Source organism: Haemaphysalis longicornis, unplaced genomic scaffold (assembly GCF_048455015.1).
Source record: "Haemaphysalis longicornis isolate Haplotype H1 unplaced genomic scaffold, Haemaphysalis longicornis Haplotype H1 scaffold_5, whole genome shotgun sequence".
In the NCBI taxonomy this organism is placed as follows: Eukaryota; Metazoa; Arthropoda; class Arachnida; order Ixodida; family Ixodidae; genus Haemaphysalis; species Haemaphysalis longicornis.
The window spans coordinates 38,036,551-38,056,530 of NW_027526385.1; the positions used below are offsets into that span (position 1 = coordinate 38,036,551).

A 19,980-nucleotide genomic window follows, 5' to 3' on the forward strand; every position below is an offset into this window, starting at 1 on the left:
AAGTCCACGGTTGCAGCCGACTCTATCTTCTTCGCGAACTCGATTACCTTTAATCCATCTTTGTTACTATGACGGTGAGCAAGAAGCAAATCGAAGAAGCAGAACGAACGTACAAAACACTCACACCTAAACTGGGCGCCCTCAGGTGCCACGCGTATCCCACGTTTTGTGTCGAGCAGGAGTGCTATTCCAGGAGGCCCGAGTGGAACGAAACTCGGGCAGCGTGGAGCTGTCGTGATAATCACAAGATGATAATATTTTGATGCGGTGTTAAAATGCTTTAAATGTGCGATTCATGCTATTTGCTGATGTGTGAAAAAATAATTTATTACAAAGCCCCTTATAAGCGTGCAGCGACTAGTGGTTACAGCGCTGCCCTAAAAAGAGAAAGAAAAACAGTTTCCAAGTACTCCGGGCTGTCAACGCTTTGCAGAGAAAATGTCTGTGTTGTGAAAAGGGAATTTATTATAAAACCACATATTCGTGAGGAGACGTAACTGGTCCAGGGCCGCGCGCTGCAAGGAAGCACGACTATAGGGTGAAGCTCATCTTTCAGTGCGTTCTCTCGCTCCACTGTTGCATCAGTCGCTATTGGGGGTAAACAGATGCAACTACTTTATTTTAGTGCACGTTTACTTTATTAATCTGTAATTCACCAGAAGGTTCATTAATTCTTTTCCAGGCGTCCATATGAGCTTTCTGTTTGACCTTTTTGTCCTAAGAAGCAGTTGGTGCCGTCGGTGGCAGACAAGGCTTTCGCGTGATTACGGTCGACTTGGCAAAAAAAAAAAAAAAGAAACCGGGTGATGGAAGCGCGCCACATTCAAAACAGTTTCTGCTCGTATTACGTTATTGAAACCATCCGCTTTTCGAAACAAAATTTCCTCGCGGCACTACTCAAGTCTGCTTACGTGCTTTTAAAGAGACGCTGCAACACTTTCTCATTTTTGTTTTAAATCTTAAGTACTTGCAGAACGTGGTCACCCAACACACCCTGTACTTAGATTAGGGGTCGAAAAATACCCCAGGAAAAAAATTACTGCTCTATGCCCATCGGATAACTTGTAAACTCGCCCAAAAGATATTTTTCTCTTTCCCGGTTCTGACGTTTTTCGACGGCTCGAATTACGTCACTAAGGCAATGTAGCGGCTGTTGGCTGGTTTTCCTTCAGTTGCAGCAATGAACGCTTTTCGATAGCAATTAAAAAAAAAGGCGCAAACACAAAACAGAACTGGAAGGCGTATCTGGCGCGACGAGAAAATCATGCAGTGCCGCTCCGTGCTGGCGCTAACTTACTTTTCGCAGTGGTTTCAGACGTGAAGGAAAAAGTGCAGGCGCTTACCGAAAGTGTTGCAGGGTCCCTTTAAGGCGAAAGCCTCGCGATACGTATTACGAACTTTTTTTCTAGTACATTGTACTTGCGCCTCTTTCCTCGCCTTCGTTTCTTTGTCTTTCGGCACGGATTACTTCGAGAGGCTTCTATTCTGGTATAACGTGTTTGCGTCTGTTTTTTTCTTTCCTTTGTGCGTCTTCATGTGTGAATTACGCCAGCAAGCAAGTTGGAGCACCCCGCCTCCTCCCTAGAGTCGGGGTTCTGCGAGGGTGGTGTGCGCCTGTCTTACCCCCGTGACATCAGGATCAGGAGTGACGCGGCAAGCGCTATTCTACAACTTTTACATTTCGAATTCGCAGTGTTATGAATTTTCCGAACCGGGCGTATTAGCTCCTCAAAGCTCCCAATAGCGGGCAAATCTCACAAGTGACCATGTGTTACGAAGCAAGGAATAGTAACAACTTTTCAGATTTGTTTGCTTCAGTTCATTTTGCTCTTCACTGCTCTTGTTCGATGAAGCTCTCCACAATCGTTTTTTTTTTCATAGAGTTCAACCAACGCACTCCCTTATTTCGTTTAATTTATTGATACTACGGGCAAGCTTCTTGCCCATACAGGAGCCCGTGCAGCCCTTAGCCGCTGCCTTTCTCAGCGTCCCTCACCCTCTCGGTTACCCTCCCTCTGGGGTCACGTGGTTACTTTAATTCTCAATTCGCCCCTTTACTCACTTTTAATGCTTTGCTGCCTGCCATGCAACGGTGGCACTCGCCATAACACGTTAAAATGTTTAGAGATCGCCTCTGAGAATAGACCCGCGCCATTGATTGTATTTGTATATACGTATAAGCTAGCCTGTCAGTTACGTTTTCGCGATAAATCTGCGTCACTCAACGCCTCAAGGGAAACTGTCTGCCGCGCTGACGATAAATGAAACGCACGGTCATGCAACGCCTCGTTTGAAACTATTTGGCGGGCAGGCGATAACTGATGTGCACGCTCCGGCTTCAGGCGGATAGACGCGCGGTAGAACAGGAGGAAGCCATTTCGACCAAACCACCTAAAACAAAGGCGAGGTCAGGGAAACACGTCTCCAGCGATCCTATTGTTCACACAGCGGCTTACTGTAGACTGCTGGCGGTCGAGAGATTGAGAAGAAGAAACTTTAATGAGCAAAAATAAATTGTGGGGTGGCTTCCTAGTCCGGAATACCATGGGCAGTCCTGGCTCTGTCCGCTCGGTCAACCAAGATCATCTGGTCGTCGAGGCTCGAGCCAGACGACATGCTCTCCCACTGCTCACGGGAAGGCTTGGGAATGGGGGTAAGGTCGGGGTTTCGGTCGAACTCCCAGACGATGTGATAGAGTGTGCCTGAATTGGCGCAAAACGCACACTCCTGGGAGTATTGTGTGGGAAATAGATGATTTAGACGCACTGGATTTGGGAACGCGTTTGTTTGAATTAGTCTTAATGTGTTTTCCTGCATTTTAGACATACTGCGTTGGGCGGGGGGAAGGTCCTTCTACCTAATATATAATATTGGGTTATTTCCTGGAAGGTCTCAATCGGCGTTGGACTGTGCTCCTCCTCTGGTACCCGGTTGGTAAGAACACGGGTTAATTCGTAGGCTGTGTCGTTGCCCGGGAGATCGGAGTGGGCAGGGATCCAGACGATTCTGACCATGCGAGAGGGAGGGGTTTTGCTCAGTAAGCGCAGTGCGGTGGATGGTGCGGCCGCCACCAACGCTTCAGTGGAAACTTCCCGTCACGTAAAACCGCCGAACACACAACACTTGGTTGTCGGCGGTCACGGAGCGAAAACCGCCTCTAAGTCGTCGCAAACGGGGATTTGTTGCCAGATGACTGCACAGCCAATCTACAGCACTTTTCGAGAAATAAAAACGAGCTCGAAATTTCTCCTTCCTTTAAAGGACCTGTCGTGGTAGAAATATGCCTGCTATGGCGACTATGAACATCAACCACGCCGGAGCAGCGGCTGCCACGGGCATCGCGAGTTCAACTCGGTCGTGCAAAACCACTTTCGAGTTTCCTCCGAGTTCTCATCAATCATCATCATCATCATCATCACCATCACCACCACCACCACCACCACCACCAGCCTATCTACGCTCACTGCAGGGCAAAGGCCTCTCCCATCACCAGCCTATCTACGCCCACTGCAGGGCAAAGGCATCTCCCATTATTCTCCAATTACCCCTGTCCTGTGCCAACTGTGACCAATTTATCCCCGCAAACTTCTTCATCCCATCTGCCTATCAAACTTTCTGCTGCCCCCTGCAACGCTTGCCTTCTCTAGAGATCCACTCTGTTACCCTTAATGACCAACGGTTATCTTGCCTTCGCTTTACATGCCCTGCCCACGTCCATTTCTTCTTCTTAATTTCTACTAATATGTCCTAAACACGCGTTTGTTCCCTAACCCACTCCGCTCTCTTCTTGTCCCTTATGTTACAACTATCATCTTCCACTCCATTGCCCGCTGACTCTCAATTGAAGGTGAACCGTCTTAGTGAGCCTCCAACTTTCTGCCCCTTAGGTGAGTACCGGTGAAATGCAGCTGCCATACACTTTCTTCTTCAGGGACAATGGTAGGCTACTATTCATTATCTGAGAATGTCTGCCGATGTCTGAGAATGTCCGAGTTCTAATGTTAATCAAACACAAACAGCCCATTCGTGGGCGCAGCGTAGCAACCGAAGGCACACCCACGCAAGGCGTCCACTTTGTGTGGGCGCAGCATCGTAGCCCCGAACTCGCGATTTCATTCCCGCTAGGAGCGTCAAGAACTTAGCACCAAACAAAAATGAAGTCCCCAAGCCACCGAGAGCCAGTGTTGCCACAGTCGCGAGGGTGTCCGTCTGAAATGGAGTTCACCCTTGTCTGAGCCGGCAGGAGCGGCAAGACGACAAGGTTTTTCCACTGAAGCCGTTTTCATACACCGTGAAAACACAATCGATGACAGTCGATGACAACGATTGAGGATTGGAATCGGCTTACAAATGCAATAGCCAATGAGTCTTATTACGCTCATTGGCTATTAAGTTTAAAACCTTACCTGAAACTCATTTGACAACCGCACCGTTGTATTGTCTGTGTATTAGGTGTGTAACTAGTTGCTTTTTAGATGCGAGGAAGCTTATGGTCGAGCCTGTTACCTCCGCCGTTGTGTGGGAGCCGTTGTGCGGCGTCCACACCCCCACTGCGCATGCCTGGGCAGGCAGCGCTGTTGATGATTGTGGCCGGATGCCGCTAGGATTTGGCCAACCAAAGAATCCATTATGAGATAGCTTCGCGTTCAACCACCGTCGTCATCTTACTGTAGGGGAACCGTGAGTAGTATGCGAGCCATTCCTCCTCTCCTCTCCTCTCCGGCATTCCTCCTTTCCTCTCCGAAGCTCCTCTCCTCTCCGGGATTGCGCAACGAATGGCAACACCTGCGGCTCCGCGGGCGATAACTTAGAGTTAGAGACGCGACGGTAGCCGCTGCATACTCCGCTGGGGGCGCCACTGTAGCTCCACGGTATAAATGATGCACGCGCGCGCTCGGCTCGCCGCATTCACCTCCCACAACGCCGCGATCGAACTGAAAACTAATGGGAACTAGAGTCGACCACATGGCTGCTTCGCATACTACTCAGGGATCCCCTACGGGAATATGGTGAAAATTTTTTCACATTTTTATGCCTCTTTGAATAATGTTGTTAGGTATATAACGAGTTTTGTTGTTATTATTGCCCTGTAATTCCAATTCTTGAATTGTATTGTACTTTAGGTTCTTGGTCTGAAATTGCCGTTGTGTATGCTTGTCGACCACCTTTACGCAATATCCCGTCAGGGGCCCTTAAGGGTAAATAAATCATGATGATGATGACGTGGCACAACTTTACGCACTAAACCGACTCACCAGTGATCAAACACCCTCTTGACACTCTGAATTGGGAAGACTACAGATAAGCACTCGGCGTGAATCCTGAACCAAGCCGTAAAATTTGACATAAGGAGCAGGGTGCGTGTCGTTCCTTCAGCAAACCCCTGTGCTTACTCGGTTTGTGCTTACGCAGAGCTACACTGGGGCTACCCTTAAGGCAAATAGCAAACAGACCGCCGCGTGCTGGGCGTGGCCAACAGCCTGGCTGGGGATCCGAAAGAAGCAGTGGTGTTATATAGTTTATGCTTCGGAGTGAGTATTGCCGCTCGCTTTCAGATGGTGCTGCATGCAGATGATAGCACACGCGTACTTTCTCAACGTAAGCGGCGCCAGTACGGTGTCTGATCATGACAGGCGGGCTGCGCGCGATCACTGATTTCGCTCGCTCGAGGGGTATGGAATGCTACACTATCATTTCTTTCATAACGCAAGCAGCTGAAAACTCGGGAGTAGGCGGAACTCAGGCCTTCTCAAATAGCGCCCCAGGTGGCAGGATTACACCCCCCCCCCACCCCCCAACCCAGTAACAGCCCAGTGAGTAAGTCGTTTGACTCTGGGGTACTAAGCAATGGTCGTAGCCGGGTGGGTCAGACGAGTGATCCTAACTCCGGTAATCTACAAGACACGGGTTCTAATCCTGCCTGTGATTTCCCTTTTTTTATTCTAGGTTTTGTGACATGCCGAAATCAACGAATTTCTAAACACTCCACTCTTAAAAAAACGCTTTTCCTTACCGGAACGGAACCTGGGTCCCCCGCGATAAGAAGCTGGCGTCAGTCCGACTGCTCCATTTATACATGGTTGAAGCTAACGCCAAAAACAAGGTACAGATTCGCGCCTTACACGATAAACCCGCACGTTAGGCCTAGGGAGTACACACCTGAGAGTTGCTATGGGTATTCCAGAAAAGTGGTGCGTACCTCTGGAGTAGCACTTTGTCGCCGCGTGGGATTGGCCAACCCTAGAATCCATCGGGAGAAATGTCTGCGTTCAGCCATCGTCGTCGTTATACAGAGGGGGACTTGCTTTTCTTTAAAATCAGGCTCGTGCAAGGTAGGGCGTCTGCTGCCGTGGGGTAAAAAAGTGACATCTTCCCGTGGGGAACCCTGATGAGGATGCGAAGCATGGTGGCGGTTCCGTGTGGTTCCATTGTGTTGCCTTTATGTTGAGTGATCTGGTTTTTACTAGCGCCAGAGGGGATTCCGCGTGCGGGTCCACACCGGTGCCAAAGGCACGCAAGTGCTGTTGTGTTACGGTGAGTAGGCGGTGGTTCTCGAGGCGCCGAAACTCGTCCATCATGTTCTTGTCGATGTTGTGTCAGTGGTAGAATCGGTAGTCTCCGTCAGCTTTGGTGAGGTAAAGGTTGTTGACATTGGTGCACCGGCTGAGAGCAATGTACACGCCCTCCTCTTCGCAGCTTTGTTGTTGTTGTTGTTGTTGCGCCTTTAGGTATGGCACATACCCAATCAGGGGATCGGCCAATCAACAGAGGATGGTTAAAATGAATGGAATTCTTATCTAATCACGAGACGTTTAGGAAAGATAATTTAGACCGGTTGGAAACATGTTTGAGAAAAAAGAAAAAAAAAAGCCTGAAAAATCAAAGCGAGGGTGACCAATCGCAATCATAAAGAGAATCGTTTTGAATTTTCAATGTATAGGGCAGAGCATACATCCCCTTCTCGTTCTTCTTCTTCTTTGGCGGTTCCCCTACGGGAAGATGACGACGGTGGTTGAACGCGAACCTATCTCGTCTGAGATTCTTTGGTTGGCCAATCCCTAGGGGCATCCTGCCACAATCAGCATCAGAGGCGCTGCGGACGGGGCTGGTTGAGCTGGAAGGCGCGTGGCGTTTCCCGCCACAGCTTTCCCACGGGAAATTCAGCATCCCCCTCTAAAGTTTTCAGTTCGTCGTTTCCGTTGACGTTCAGCTTCGCGTGCCTTCGTTGTATCAGTAGCTTCTTGACGTAGTTTGAATGAGTCAAGGACACAAGGCGCGTTCGTAGCACTTGCTCCTTTCCCGGATTTGTAGCGTAGTGAGAAGAGCACCGCGTACCTCCCGTTGCGGCGAGAGAGTCGTGGGATCGAAACCGGGCGCCGCTAACTATTTCTTTTTTATATAGTGTAGTATCGCGGAGCTGTGGGTGTAAGGAGAAGAGTTGCGCATGCGCAGTGAGCGTGTGGACGGCGCCGCCATCAACGACGGAGGACCGGGCGAGCCTAAGAAATGCTCCGCATTTAAAAGTTTGTCTTAGCGTTCTGATATAGAGTCCTGGGGCTCGAGTCCCGCTCCCGCCTCCCTTATTCCGTTTACGTCATAAGATTAAAATAAAATTTTGTTGGCTTATCTTAATTTTCGGTAGTTCGAATGACTGGTCTTCATTTGTTTGGTTAGGATAGGTTAGGTTAGGCGCTGTCACGCGGTACCGCTCCAGCGAATCTTGCAGCGATCAAACCGGTAAGAATTAAAGTTGCAGCTTGCGTGCAAGCCCGTGAAGGTCACATGCGATGCAATGAGTTTCCTTAGAAGATGGAGCTTAGAAAAAGTTTCACTCTAAATACACGCTCGAACAGATTACACAACATTAAAACTAGACCATATAGTTAAACTCTTAAACTGTGGCAAGAGATGTGAAATAGACGAGAAAAAAAAACGCGCTGGCATCGAGCGAAGTAGGTGGGGGAAAAGTACTCAGCACAAAAATTGAACAGAAGCACTTCTGGATACATACGGGCAAGGAGGCTAAAAGGCTCACGGCATTTCATAGTATTTGGGTTTCTTTCTTACGTTTCTTTTTCCGTGTTTTGGCGGAAAATTGCTTCGGTGAAGGGATTGGCGACACCTCGTGCCACAGCTTCCTCAGAATAAATTCTCTGTGGCTCGAGCGCACCTGTTCTACTTACGCGCCGTTACGTTCAACGGTCACTTGATCTGAAGTCAGCGGCGCAGCACTAATCTAATCCTTGTTCCGCCACTTCCGGCATCGCGATGTGGTGATACACGTGGCTTCTCTTCTGAAGAATCGATTTCAATGCAGTACGAATTCCAAAGCACGGAATTTTCTTTACCAATGTATTGATTTAGTAATATATCAATCAATCAATCAATCAATCAATCAATCAATCAATCAATCAATCAATCAATCAATCAATCAATCAATCAATCAATGTTTATTAGTGTGACAGGAGCAGCCAGAGGGACTTTGTGCTGGTGCTCGATGAAAAAAAACAACAACAAATGGAAACAGGCGTCCCAAGGAAGGAAGGAAGTAAACTTTATTTTCCTGAGCTCCCTTAGTCCATGGCGCCGTCTTGGGAAGCCGTGGCCCAAGGTGTGCACATCTCACACACACGCACACAAAAAAGAAATGCCATTGGTTACACTGAACGAAAAATACACTCATTGACAAACACACACTTACACTAATATATATACAAAGAAACTGTAGTGCCTGTTGCAATAGGGCAATGCACGCGAACGGTTATTGCCCATGCATGTATACAGTCAAGAAAAATTGTGCACATGGAATACTGTTAGCCGTACAAAAACGGAGTGATCGAAGATGCCTTCCACATGAGATAAACAGAATAAAAGGACTGTATACATGTGTCACGAGGTGAAGTGAACACGATAATGAAGATGCGCTCTTCGGGATATGCTCCAAACACCCCGAACGTCATCATCGGCGTCTCCAACATCATCATCGTCGTCTTGCCAAGCACCCAATGAGAAGATGTCAGTAACTACGGAGGGGATGCAGTGACGGGGAAGAAGAAGAAGACGCGTGTGGAACGAGGCGGAGATACATAGCTGTCGGGCGTTCGGACCCGAGCGTGTAGCGGCGAGCATCGACGGGTGACATCCGCACCTACCACCCGCCTGTCCTCAACTCCAGCATCGGAAGGGGTAGACCGTGCGTCCACGAGGGCCGCGTCCTCTTCAACCGCGAGAACCTGGAACACGGTGCACCACAGGGGGCGTCCATACGTGAGCGGGCCCCCACCAACGAACCCATGCCGCGACTGGCCCACACCGACGCCGCCACGCCTTACCTGGACTGACGGTGCGATGGGACTCATGAAACTGTAAGCTGTGCGCTGTGTTCAAACTTTTGTATAGCCTCTTCCGGATAGTTAAGCTGTCCTCTTTTTGGTGGTACGTGTCTTTGTTCCGTGTGTCTGTCGTGGGTTTACCGATACATAAACGCAGTTATCCCTGGTCCTTTTATCTATCACTTTGCTTCGACTAAGAACCTGACAATATGAAAATATACGAGAAAATAAAAGAAAGCAATAAGAAAGAAGGAAAGAGGTTTGTGTTGGTCGCGCTTTACGGCGAAATGACAAAAGAGGCTCGGAGAATTATTAAATATGTCTAAGTATTGAGCGTGCTGGTTGTACAAACACTACATTCGGAACAGAGGGCTCAAGCCACTGAGACATTTGGGGTTATGAAAAGTATCGTGTTTCCTGGTCAATTGCTGCGGCACATAGAGTGGAACATGTTGTAGGAGGACTACACAAGACACTGAGCCATGAATAATTTTTACTAGGCAAAGGAGTTCCACCTTATTCAGCCTGCGTATAAATCGTGGTAGCGGGAATGCAGAAGATGATCCAGAGTTATTATTACGGTGAGGCGGTGGCGCAGTGGCTTAAGCGTCGTGCTGCAGAGCACAAGGTCGCGGGTTCGATTCCCGGGCGCGGCTGCCGCCTCTCTGATGGAGGCACAAAGCAAAAAAAAAAATTGGCCGCGTATCTGCTCCTTTCGTTGCAAATGTCGTCAAAAGACGATAGTATTTGTAGACATTTGCCAAGGAAATGCCCCCTTTTGCTTTCCCGGTCACCTCTCATGCTATTCCGGTACCGTCGCGCTCATCCCAAGGTAAACACACCAAGGTTTGCTCAAGGCGATTTGAATTTACCGCGTTTCACTGATACAGGCCGGGTTCCTCGATGCCAGCGCTGCAGTACGGCGGTGACGCGCGTGAATCGAGGCGGCCTACTTCAAGGTTTATAGAACCACGTGGCCGTGCTCCACGTGCGTTTCAAGCAGGACGTGGAACCTAGCTAGTGGAACCACCTACTTAAATCAAAGTAAACGACATCCAGTTGGCCTCTCCCCTCCGCAAATTCCGAGTCGTGCATCATGAAATTGACAACATTGGAGGTGGTCGATCGCCAATTAAAAAGCCACGTTGATCAGGTATTTGTTTGTATTTTATATTGAACGTGAGTGGCATATCGATTACTGTCTCAAAGACTTATTACCATGGTAAGAATCATACTATTAAAATAATAAATTCCTTTACTTACCATACTTGCAGTTGAAGGAGACAAGAAAAAAAGCTATATGAACACCTCGACTAGCCCCTGCCACTTCGAAGTGAAGTACGATGTGACACGTTTAAGTGTCAAGCAGCGTATAGTGGAAACATGTTACAGCCCAAATAAGAGTAAAACAAACAAGCAGCAGCTTTTGCAATAAGAAAAAGTGCGCAACCGTCCCGGTTGCACAGATATTTTTGTCGCTGTCATCACAGCAACAGAAAGTGCGCCGCTGTCTCGATAACACACATTTTTACGCATGTTCATGAAAAAAAATTCACATACGAAACAAAATAAAAGGTACTTGCGGAACGAAAAATATCTTGCAATTTCCACGCATAAGCAAAAGAAAATACTCGAAGCTACAATGTGATGTGATTCTTTGATCCGGCAGAATTTTCGTTCGGTGTCATTCCACATATGTTTTACTTTTTCGAGTTTTTGCAGTTTTTCTACCGAACAAAAACACCGCTTTTCGGCACAATGCATGCATGGAGAGTTGTACGAATTGAAACCGTATTCGCGTGATATACGCAATGCTACTTATACAGTCACTGTTTGCTAATTGTTCGCGTAGTATTTTTAGGTTGTTGATTTTTTAGTTATTCGATTTAGTTTTTGGACAATGCACCCAACAATTACGTATACCGTTCCGCCGTGACAATTGCGCTGCTGACCGCAGTTTTGTGAGGCTGTGCCAATTCTCATGGCATTATTTTTTAATCATTTTCGTTTCCACGCATGCTATCTGTGAGGGGGCAGAGATGTAGGCGGAATGCCTGACAAAGCCTCTGGCCCCCGACAATTCAGCGTGACAGGTAATACAGAAAAACGTATTCTCAAGCACGCAACAAAAGACACGCGATACGCAGTGCTTAAAATAGAACATTGAAACATTTAACGTAACATTTAACATAACATGCACACACAACGCGAAATATTAGGGTTAGTGCACATAAGTGGCGGAGTTTTTTTCTGGGGAGCTGACCGTTAATGCCGACAACTGTCTAAGCGATGGTTGATTGATTGTAGGGTTTAACGCGCCAACTCTACTCAGGCGATGAGGCGCGCCGTATTGGAGGCCTGCGGATTAATTTTCACCAGCTGGGGATCTTTAACGCGCGCCGAAATCTCAAACACACGGGGGTTTGTGATTTTCGCCTCTATCAGGAAAGAGGCCGCCGCGGCCGGGAATGCAACCGGCGTCCTCTTCTTCAGCAGCACAACGCCATAGACCCTGAGCCACCGCGGCCGATATCTAAGCGATGGTCTTGGTGAACTCCTACAAAGGGCAGAGAATACCAGATGCCCAAGCCACCATGAAAACATATCTCCTGTGCAAACCGCGATCAGTGCAGTCGGATGGTGACTTTGAGAAAGATCCGACAAATGCGAAGCCGCAGACAAATGTGAAGCCGGAGGGGCCGCTCCTCGCCTCTGAACGGTAAACCGTCTTGTTTCGCGGTGGGGTGCCCTTGCCTGCCTCTTTTCTTGCTTTCATCCGCGTCACACCCAATAACTCTCTTCCCGCACTGGCCGACCCCAGTCCCCTATAGGGATCCTGCGCTGGCTAGGAGGCGCTCCGAACGTCGTGCACTGAGCGCCACCAAGGGGAGAGGCGCAGAAACACCAAGTAGTACGGAAGCAGCCGATCGTCCGATCCGCGCCTGCTCATAAGTGCCCACGGTTCCGCTTTGGCTTCGTTTCGTGCTGTGTTTGCTGGAGGACAATGCCGCCGGTGGTTTTACGGTATGGGTTTGCTAGGGTAAATTCACCCGAAGAGTTTTTAAGAGAAAGCTTGCTGTCTAAAGGCCGCAAGCTGTGCACAGCAAGTTACGTGTACAACGCGGAGGAAAGCGATCCCCACGAGGCAGGCGGTCCTCGCAGTTCTCGTGTGACTGCGAAGTGCAATTCGCAGGTGAAGGACATGTCCTACGATGTCGCAATCCAGGTGAGTAGTTTTTAATATTGGTTTTCGGGTTGTCAATCAGAAAATTAAAACGGCAGAGCTTCTTTTGTGTTGTCTTTCTGCCGTTTTCTCGCTTGTCGCTCCTTGCAGTTATTTATTGGCTGATGACTTTCTCTTTCTCTTCCTCTCTTGGAAATTAACGAAAGAGCGCTGCATAATAATGTAAGTCTGCTATGTTTTTTTTTTTCTCTAGCTGTCGTCAGAAAGAAAAATAGTCAGCGCGACCTGCAGTTGCAAGGCTGGCCTTGGCGGCCGTTGCAAGCACGTAGCCGCCGTGGTGGTTTTTCTGAACACAGACCGGCCGTCGTCAACGGATCTTCCCCAGGCCTGGGGGCGCAGGACTTCGAAACCTGACACCTCTAAAAAAGAGTCCATCGAAGACCTGTTCGGCGGTTAGTGTGTGTTTGTGAATGTGAGCGGGTGAATTTGTGAATGTGAGCTGGGAATTAGGCTTCAGCGCAAAAAAAAAAAAAAAACGGTCCCAGCGTAGACCGAAAAGCTTGCCGCGGTGCACTTGGTCCCCGTTTAGCTTCCTAAGGTGATGCCTTCATCACACATGCACGAAGGGAAGCTCCGCTACTACTGCTTGCTTAACAACCGGCAGTAGGTGCATGCTTGGATGTGCTAGTTCGGTTACTGAGACTTCCTTTAGTGCGTGTGAATTAGTAGTTCCGAAATAACAAAGCAGCGTCTAAGACTTGCTACTCTTGTCTTTTGCAGAGTACAAACCAACTTATGTTGGCGGGAAGCGGCCCAGACAATGCGAGCCTGGCTACGTGCTGCAACATTTTCCAGATGTCAGCTGCAGCATGAACACAGCACTCAGGGTGGAGCTCCAAGGAGAAAGCGAGCGTGCTGTGCACGACGTTCTAGAAAATTTATGCGCACAGGCAGCTTTCAATGCCGATTTGTGTTCAGTGAAAGAAGTGCTGCTTCGGGACGACAGTTTCCCTCTGTATGGAACATACCTAGGAAGCCAGATTTGCCCAAGTGCAGGCAGCCTTGCGTTGACTGCAGAGGAAAAGAAGTTCTTTGAAACAGAGGTGGCATGCAGCCAGGTGCAAGCGGAAGTGATTGCTGCAGAAACCATAACTCAAGGAAAATGTGCTCGGTTCGTAACAAAAGAACACAAACCAGTGTTTCTTCTATTTAATGCATGATCACACACTTATCATTGCTGTGGAAATGCATCTTGTGGGCATTTTGTTTACAGATGGCACAAGGAGAGGTCGTTGCGCATAACGAGCTCGACTGCACACCGCATTATATCGAGGAAGCGGTCGTTCGATACCCTGGCACAACAACTTCGAAACTCTAACGTGCCTAGGGTTGACTCCATTGTATACGGTAAGAACTATTACTTTACTGCAAAAATGAACTTACCTTTAATGTTAGAGACGTAATGAAGGCAAAAAAGACAATGCTGTGTGCACTGGTGGTGACAGTTTTTCACGACTATTTGTATAAGCAAAATACTTTATTAAATGGCTTGCAACATAAATTCATGTTTGAAAATACAAATGGTGCAGCCCCTAAAGGGTGTAGTTTGGCGACAGGTTTCTCTCCCCCCCCCCCCCATTCTCTCCCTCCAAGGTGAGGCCAGTTTCAAAAAGTTGGTATTGAAACGTGTCGAGTTCTTGAAAATCATGGGGCCAGTCAATTTGAGAGGGAGGGCATCCTGGACTAGGAATTCTCCCTACAGGGCAAGTGCCCTAACACCAGCCCCATGGATTGTCAAATAAACAAACCTTTTCCTTTTGGTTTGTTTCAGGACTAGAAATGGAAGCTCAGGCCCGGATGGACTTCGAAAAAAAAATTGGCACCAGTGTGACCCAGGTATTGTGCTGTTACGTCTAGTATCAGTTTCTAATGCATCTGAAGGAATTGCTAAGCATTTTTGTTCATATTTAGCTAAAATACAGCAGTCTGCCTTTATTGTGAACACATTGACTATCTTGGGGCAATATTTGGTTGCTGCAAAGTGAAGTACTGGTTTTGTAATCAAGTAGCAGAAAGCTAGCATCTATCACCATCGATATGACATAGTCACCCAAGAGTTTGCCGTCTGCCCTTGGGGTTGCTAATGAAAACTAAAACTTGCAGGTCGGCCTTGTCGTTCACACTCAGCAGCCGTGGCTTTCGGCCAGCCCGGACGGGCTCTTCAAGACAACCAACGGGGTGACACTGCTCGAAATCAAGTGCCCCTTTACTCGAAAGGATGCGGCCATAGTTGATGCCGAGCTGTGTCACAGCTTCGTTGACTACATTATCTATGAAGATGGCTGCCTGAAACTGCGCAAGAATCACGCGTATTACTGCCAAGTACAGGTGGCCATGTATGTGACCAACACCAAAGATTGCTTTTTCTTTGTATACAGTTCAAAACAAAGCGTCACCATCGTCGTTGAGAGAGACGAGGCATTTTTGGCGGCAACCATTCCTCAACTGCAACATTTCTACTGTTCCTACTACCTGAAACAGCTGGTGCACTAAAAGCACTGGAAGTGTAAATAAATGTTTTCATCTCCTCAAATTGCAAGCTCAGCCTGCTATTTCTTGCTCCCACAGCATTGGAACCGTGCTATAAAGGTAGTGCTGTGGAATGGAGCTGTCCTACTGACTGCCCACACCTTAATAACGAAAATTGTAATGGTTCACATATAGCTTTCTCCCCACACACTGTCTCAGAGAAGATTAGAATGATAGGGAAGAGACATTAAAGGGTAAAAGCAAGTTTGCCTATATTGGCAGAATACAAATATACCACTCAGCAGCAGTAGCTTATGAACACAAAAAACGCCAACAGCAATGAAACAAATATGGTCGCCAGTTACAGTCAATTGTGATGATAGGGGGATCGGCGAATCGATCCTGGCTTGTTGATCAGCGGCAGATGGCAGTCTACTCCAATACGTTTACAACATTTACGAGAACTGAAAAGCATACAATGCACATCAAAGTGGAATCAGGACCTGCACCATGCAAGGTTCTCTCTCTCCTCTCCTCCACACATCAAACATCTTGCTTTCATTTGAAAAAAGCACGCCCCCAAAGGGGGTAGAACTGAGAGGGAGAAGGGACCTCAAAATCATGCACTTCTGGCCACTCAAGGCAGTGTTCACACATAGGCATGTGACCTACATTCCACATGCTGCATTGGCATTTCCATGTAAACGTGCAATCACAATTCCGGAACTACAGTTGCAACGAACAAGCGGGGGAAAAAACCCTTAACAAGCTCTTGCCGTGTTGTGTCAAACTCAGACCGCCACGACAGTGTACCTGAAGAAACGGATTCTCACTACACCAGGAAGGAAGGATTCCAAGTCATACCTCTTTCCTTCTGAGTAACAGCCAGCCGCCCATGACAATCTCTAACGCTCCCCTCCTCCAAACCTCTCAACCGCAAAACAGGCAAGGCGAGACACCATGTGGGCCTCACTGAAGACGAGTGGAAACGTAAATTCTCACGTCCCGAACACATCTGCTGTATGACTCTTGACCGGCGTATCTCCAATTGTTCCAATTATAGTTGCTGCGACATACTGGCATCGTAAGAAAACTTCAGAGTAAAAAGTGTTCCTACAGCTGCGCTTTCCAAACCTTCCCAACTCGCCCAACTTTCCATCCTGTCAAATATGGTGGCACGGTCGACACACAACGAAGAAAGCAATGAAAAAAAAAAGAAAGACACTAGTGGCAGAGCTTTGTAATGAAGTGAGCTGCTACAAACTTAACACTGCCCTACCAACAAGGTTGTCCTTACACTATCTGTGTGTACAACACTGGCTGTGTGCTATATTAAACAACAATACGAAAGGAACCCCCAAAAATAGCACCTGCAACACACCAACATGCTATACTTCACAACACTGGCATTAAACGCAACAAGGTAACAGGAACACCATCCACGCACCAAGCAACCACAGGGCGAGCCCCACTCGTGCATTCCATGGCCCACCAGAACACACGCCAACACAAATAAATAACAGTATAGCATTCCTATAGCTGTGCTTCGCACGCATCATAACAACGTACGGTGGAACCATCAAGACAATGAACAAATCGAGAAAAAAAACCCACAATCAAATCAATTTGTGACATAAGCAGCTGTGTGATCTTTCCGTCAGACTAAACGCTGGATAACTTTTTTTTGTTCCTTTAAGGTGTCAGCGCACGATATCGTGTAAAGAGGGGGTATAGCATGGCAGCTTCACTGAAATAAAGGGGCATGCGTTAAACTTGGTGTGTCAGCTTTTATTACAGGATTCTGCAAGTTGGCTAACACACAGGCCATGTGAAAAATCTGAGTAGCCGCAGGAATCAGACTAATGGGGAACCGGTGCTGGAAAATGCCATGTGTTTTTATGCGCTGGATCACACGTTCAACGTGAATCCTGACCTGAGCAATCTCATAAGTTTTGCTGGTATCAGCCTCTGAAAATTGCTGGCTGCCTGCTGAGAAAGGCGGCATTATTAAAACACCACTCTTTCCTGATACACCTGCCCTAATGCCTGGAAAGCCCTTGTCTGCCAGGATGACGTCACCTTCTTCAACCACTTCCAAAAACCCTGAGTTCACCACAACGTGCGTGTCTGTGCAGCGGCCTCCGTACGCTTTTGACTTGAATACGATAAAGCCAGACGGGGCAATCGCTACCAAGAACTTCAGGGTGAACCCGTCCTTGTAAGTGGAAAACAGCACATGCTGCTGCCTCACTTCAGAGGGCGATTCTGTTCGCACTTCTGTGCAGTCAACAATGAGGGTGCACTTTGGGTAGTTTACCTTAAAACAGTCTGGCAAGGTTTTCTGAGTGACATACCTGTCCAGCCTGTATATCCACCCACTGGTTGCATAAGCAAGAGTACCTAAAACAGCATGAAAAATTCTGGCGGCAGTGGTTTCATGTATGCCAAACAGTACAGCCATGGCGCTGAATGGTAGGCCATGTTTCATTTTGAAAAGAAAAATTATGAGCTTGTTCGGGAGGCTGACATCACTTGTTTTTTCCCGGACGTCCGGAAACAAGCTCAGCAGAAGGGCGAAGACATTGTCGTCTACCCCGCAGAGGTGCCGAATCCCTCCTGGTAAACGGCAGACGGCATCATAGCCTCCAAAGTAGCACACCCTCGTATCGGGCCCTACAGCACGATGAAGCACGACTAGGTTGCGTGCCATCAGGGACCCGGCTTCAAATGTGTCAGCAGTGCCGCTGGTAGCTTTACAGGCCACATTTCCTTGGTGTTCATCAATTTTGCCCTAAAAACAACATAGCATAGCACAATCAGATAACTTTGACAATAAACCGAACTCTCATTCTGGGGGGTGAGAAAGTGCACAATCTAAGACTTACAGAGTGGGCGGTCAGCCCTGCTGAGTTTTCCGGCAGGGCTTTGGTTGCCGGTGGTGCGTTCTGGCCACGCTGTTTGGACAGGTCCAGTGGTTGCAGCTGCTCGGACGTGTCTTTTGCAGCTTCCTGGAAAATTTCAAGGAGCACAGAATACAAATAATTTGGCTAGTAATACAAAACTGGCAAAGTATGTACCGGTTATTGTTTCACTAACCATGGGAATTTCCACGTCCATGTCGTCAGGGGAGCTATGATGCAAGCCGTTCCCATTTCCGTCTTTGACAACCACTGTAGGATGTGCTGGGTTTGCGCTGCTCTGAGCACGTGTTGTCCACCTGTACAAGTAGACGGAAAAGGTTTATTGAATCATGAAAAAAAAAAGGCAAACTGAAAAGAACAAACGCTCCCAAGTTCATTATATGGTCTAAGAACAGTTTTGAAGGCGTGGTGTACACACCTGCAAGGCCAAGTGATTAACTAAATGTGTTAATATCATCGTAGTTCAATTGCAGGGGCTTCGTAGTTGCAACAGGGAATTCCGGGGAACAACAACAAAAAAGACGGATGGGGGGGGGGCGGCACTAGCACAGCAGCGCGACACTAAATAAGGTGGACTGACGCCTCGCAGACGTCGTGAAATCTCCCCCCCTTCCTGCCCGAGACTCCGTTAATTCCCTGCAGTGCGCTTTGCAGCTACCGCGCTCGCGAGACCCGCTGCTGCCATTGCGACACTCCGTCTCGCGGACCGAAAATGGGCGTTGTGATATGCTCGCGTACTCATGATGCGCGACAACAAAATCAGGGTCGCGAAATTGCCGTACTCGTCCGCCAACGCGCACCGACAACGTATACACGTCGACCGGGTGCTGGCGGAGTTGTGGTGCGGAATTCGAATACACGGCCTCGTTTATGACAGCAAATGCTTACCTCTCGAACCGCTCCACGGACGAAGAAGCATCGCAAGGCTTTGCACGGCGGTACGCAGACGGGAAAATTGTGGGAACGTACGCAGGGTGGTGCATACAGTTGCTTGTTGCGTTGCCCACGAAATGCGTACTACATATCCTTGTGTTCCCAGTGGGCTGCCATGGCGTTCCGTCTGGCCTGTCGGTGGAATAAATAGTCGTAAACGCGTTGTCTTTTCACGCTTAGACGCGCAACAGACGCGCAACGATGAGTCCGATTGCTTACCGTGTCCGTCGGACCGCCTGAACCCAGCGTTGTCGCCGCTCGACCTCGTACGGCTTCGACGGGAATGTATAGAAGACGATGTTTTCATCAAACCCTTCTTGGTTGTGGCATTCGTAGACACAGCAGTACCTCCGATTACGGGCCTTTTTGCGGGGCACGTCGCTACTAGTTGCGCTGCCACTCACGTTTGCAGCCATTTTCGTTGTGAGCTTCTGCTGCTTGTACTACCGGAAGTATGGTGGCGCTCTCCACTAGGGCGGCGCTACCTGTCAGTCAAAGCTCCAGCGCAGGATCCCTATAAGGAAGACATTGGAGTGTTGTGAACTCCTCGCCCCGGCAGCAGGGAGTTACGCCAAGCCCAGGGCATCTCTGCCAGCATGGGAAAAACCGGTTGATACCCTCAGGTTCATTTCATAATTCAGCTTGTTTGTAGAGCCGGTAGTGCTTTGTGTGATATTTAGACCTCCAAATGTAATCTCTCTGTCTACCTCTTTGTGCCTTGAGTCAACCACTCGGCAAAAGATAAAGGAATTCTGAAACAATAAGTGTACACAGGCAAAATCATTCTAAAACATAAAATATGGAACCAAACTGAATTCTTCTAGCATTGTTAAGTACAAAGAAAAACGTTAGTGACATTGAGGAAAAAAAGTCTATAAATCACTAGACCTTCGCAGAGTTCTTTTATTTAAAAAGTAGGAGTGCTCTTGATATTTACGGAAGCAAATCAAAAGTGCGCGTCGAAAACCATATTCAGACCCTCAAATACAAAAAGTTTCGTACCCAAACCTCGAAGTGGCATTCCCAAATTAGGAGCCACCAAAGCTTCAATTATATGGCACGCGAGGAGCGAAAAGCTGCG

The 19,980-nt window shown here is 48.1% G+C and overlaps 2 protein-coding genes across 2 annotated transcripts; one reads left to right on the forward strand and one right to left on the reverse strand.

The window, feature by feature from the left end:
- The first annotated feature begins 13,556 nt into the window (after positions 1-13,556).
- On the forward strand, positions 13,557-15,069 carry LOC144139639 (uncharacterized). Its single transcript, XM_077671934.1, has 4 exons — positions 13,557-13,687; positions 13,790-13,923; positions 14,348-14,412; positions 14,680-15,069. Exons 3-4 carry the CDS (start codon positions 14,356-14,358, stop codon positions 15,067-15,069), a joined length of 447 nt encoding a protein of 148 aa, XP_077528060.1. The 5' UTR covers positions 13,557-13,687; positions 13,790-13,923; positions 14,348-14,355.
- Positions 15,070-16,252: 1,183 nt separating this feature from the next.
- On the reverse strand, positions 16,253-19,378 carry LOC144138068 (uncharacterized). The gene is made up of 5 exons (XM_077670143.1): positions 19,119-19,378; positions 18,855-19,031; positions 18,142-18,262; positions 17,931-18,053; positions 16,253-17,836 (listed from the first exon to the last, which is right to left on the reverse strand). Exons 1-5 carry the CDS (start codon positions 19,313-19,315, stop codon positions 16,790-16,792), a joined length of 1,665 nt encoding a protein of 554 aa, XP_077526269.1. The 5' UTR covers positions 19,316-19,378; the 3' UTR covers positions 16,253-16,789.
- Positions 19,379-19,980: the final 602 nt, after the last annotated feature.

Coding starts and splice junctions, on each gene's coding strand:
- LOC144139639 (XM_077671934.1), top strand. CDS start 14,356: ATGGAAGCTCAGGCCCGGATGGACTTCGAAAAAAAAATTGGCACCAGT. Junction 14,413..14,679: donor TTGGCACCAGTGTGACCCAG/GTATTGTGCTGT, acceptor TAAAACTTGCAG/GTCGGCCTTGTCGTTCACAC.
- LOC144138068 (XM_077670143.1), bottom strand. CDS start 19,315: ATGGCTGCAAACGTGAGTGGCAGCGCAACTAGTAGCGACGTGCCCCGC. Junction 18,054..18,141: donor TGGACGTGGAAATTCCCATG/GTTAGTGAAACA, acceptor GAAATTTTCCAG/GAAGCTGCAAAAGACACGTC. Junction 17,837..17,930: donor CAGGGCTGACCGCCCACTCT/GTAAGTCTTAGA, acceptor TGTTGTTTTTAG/GGCAAAATTGATGAACACCA.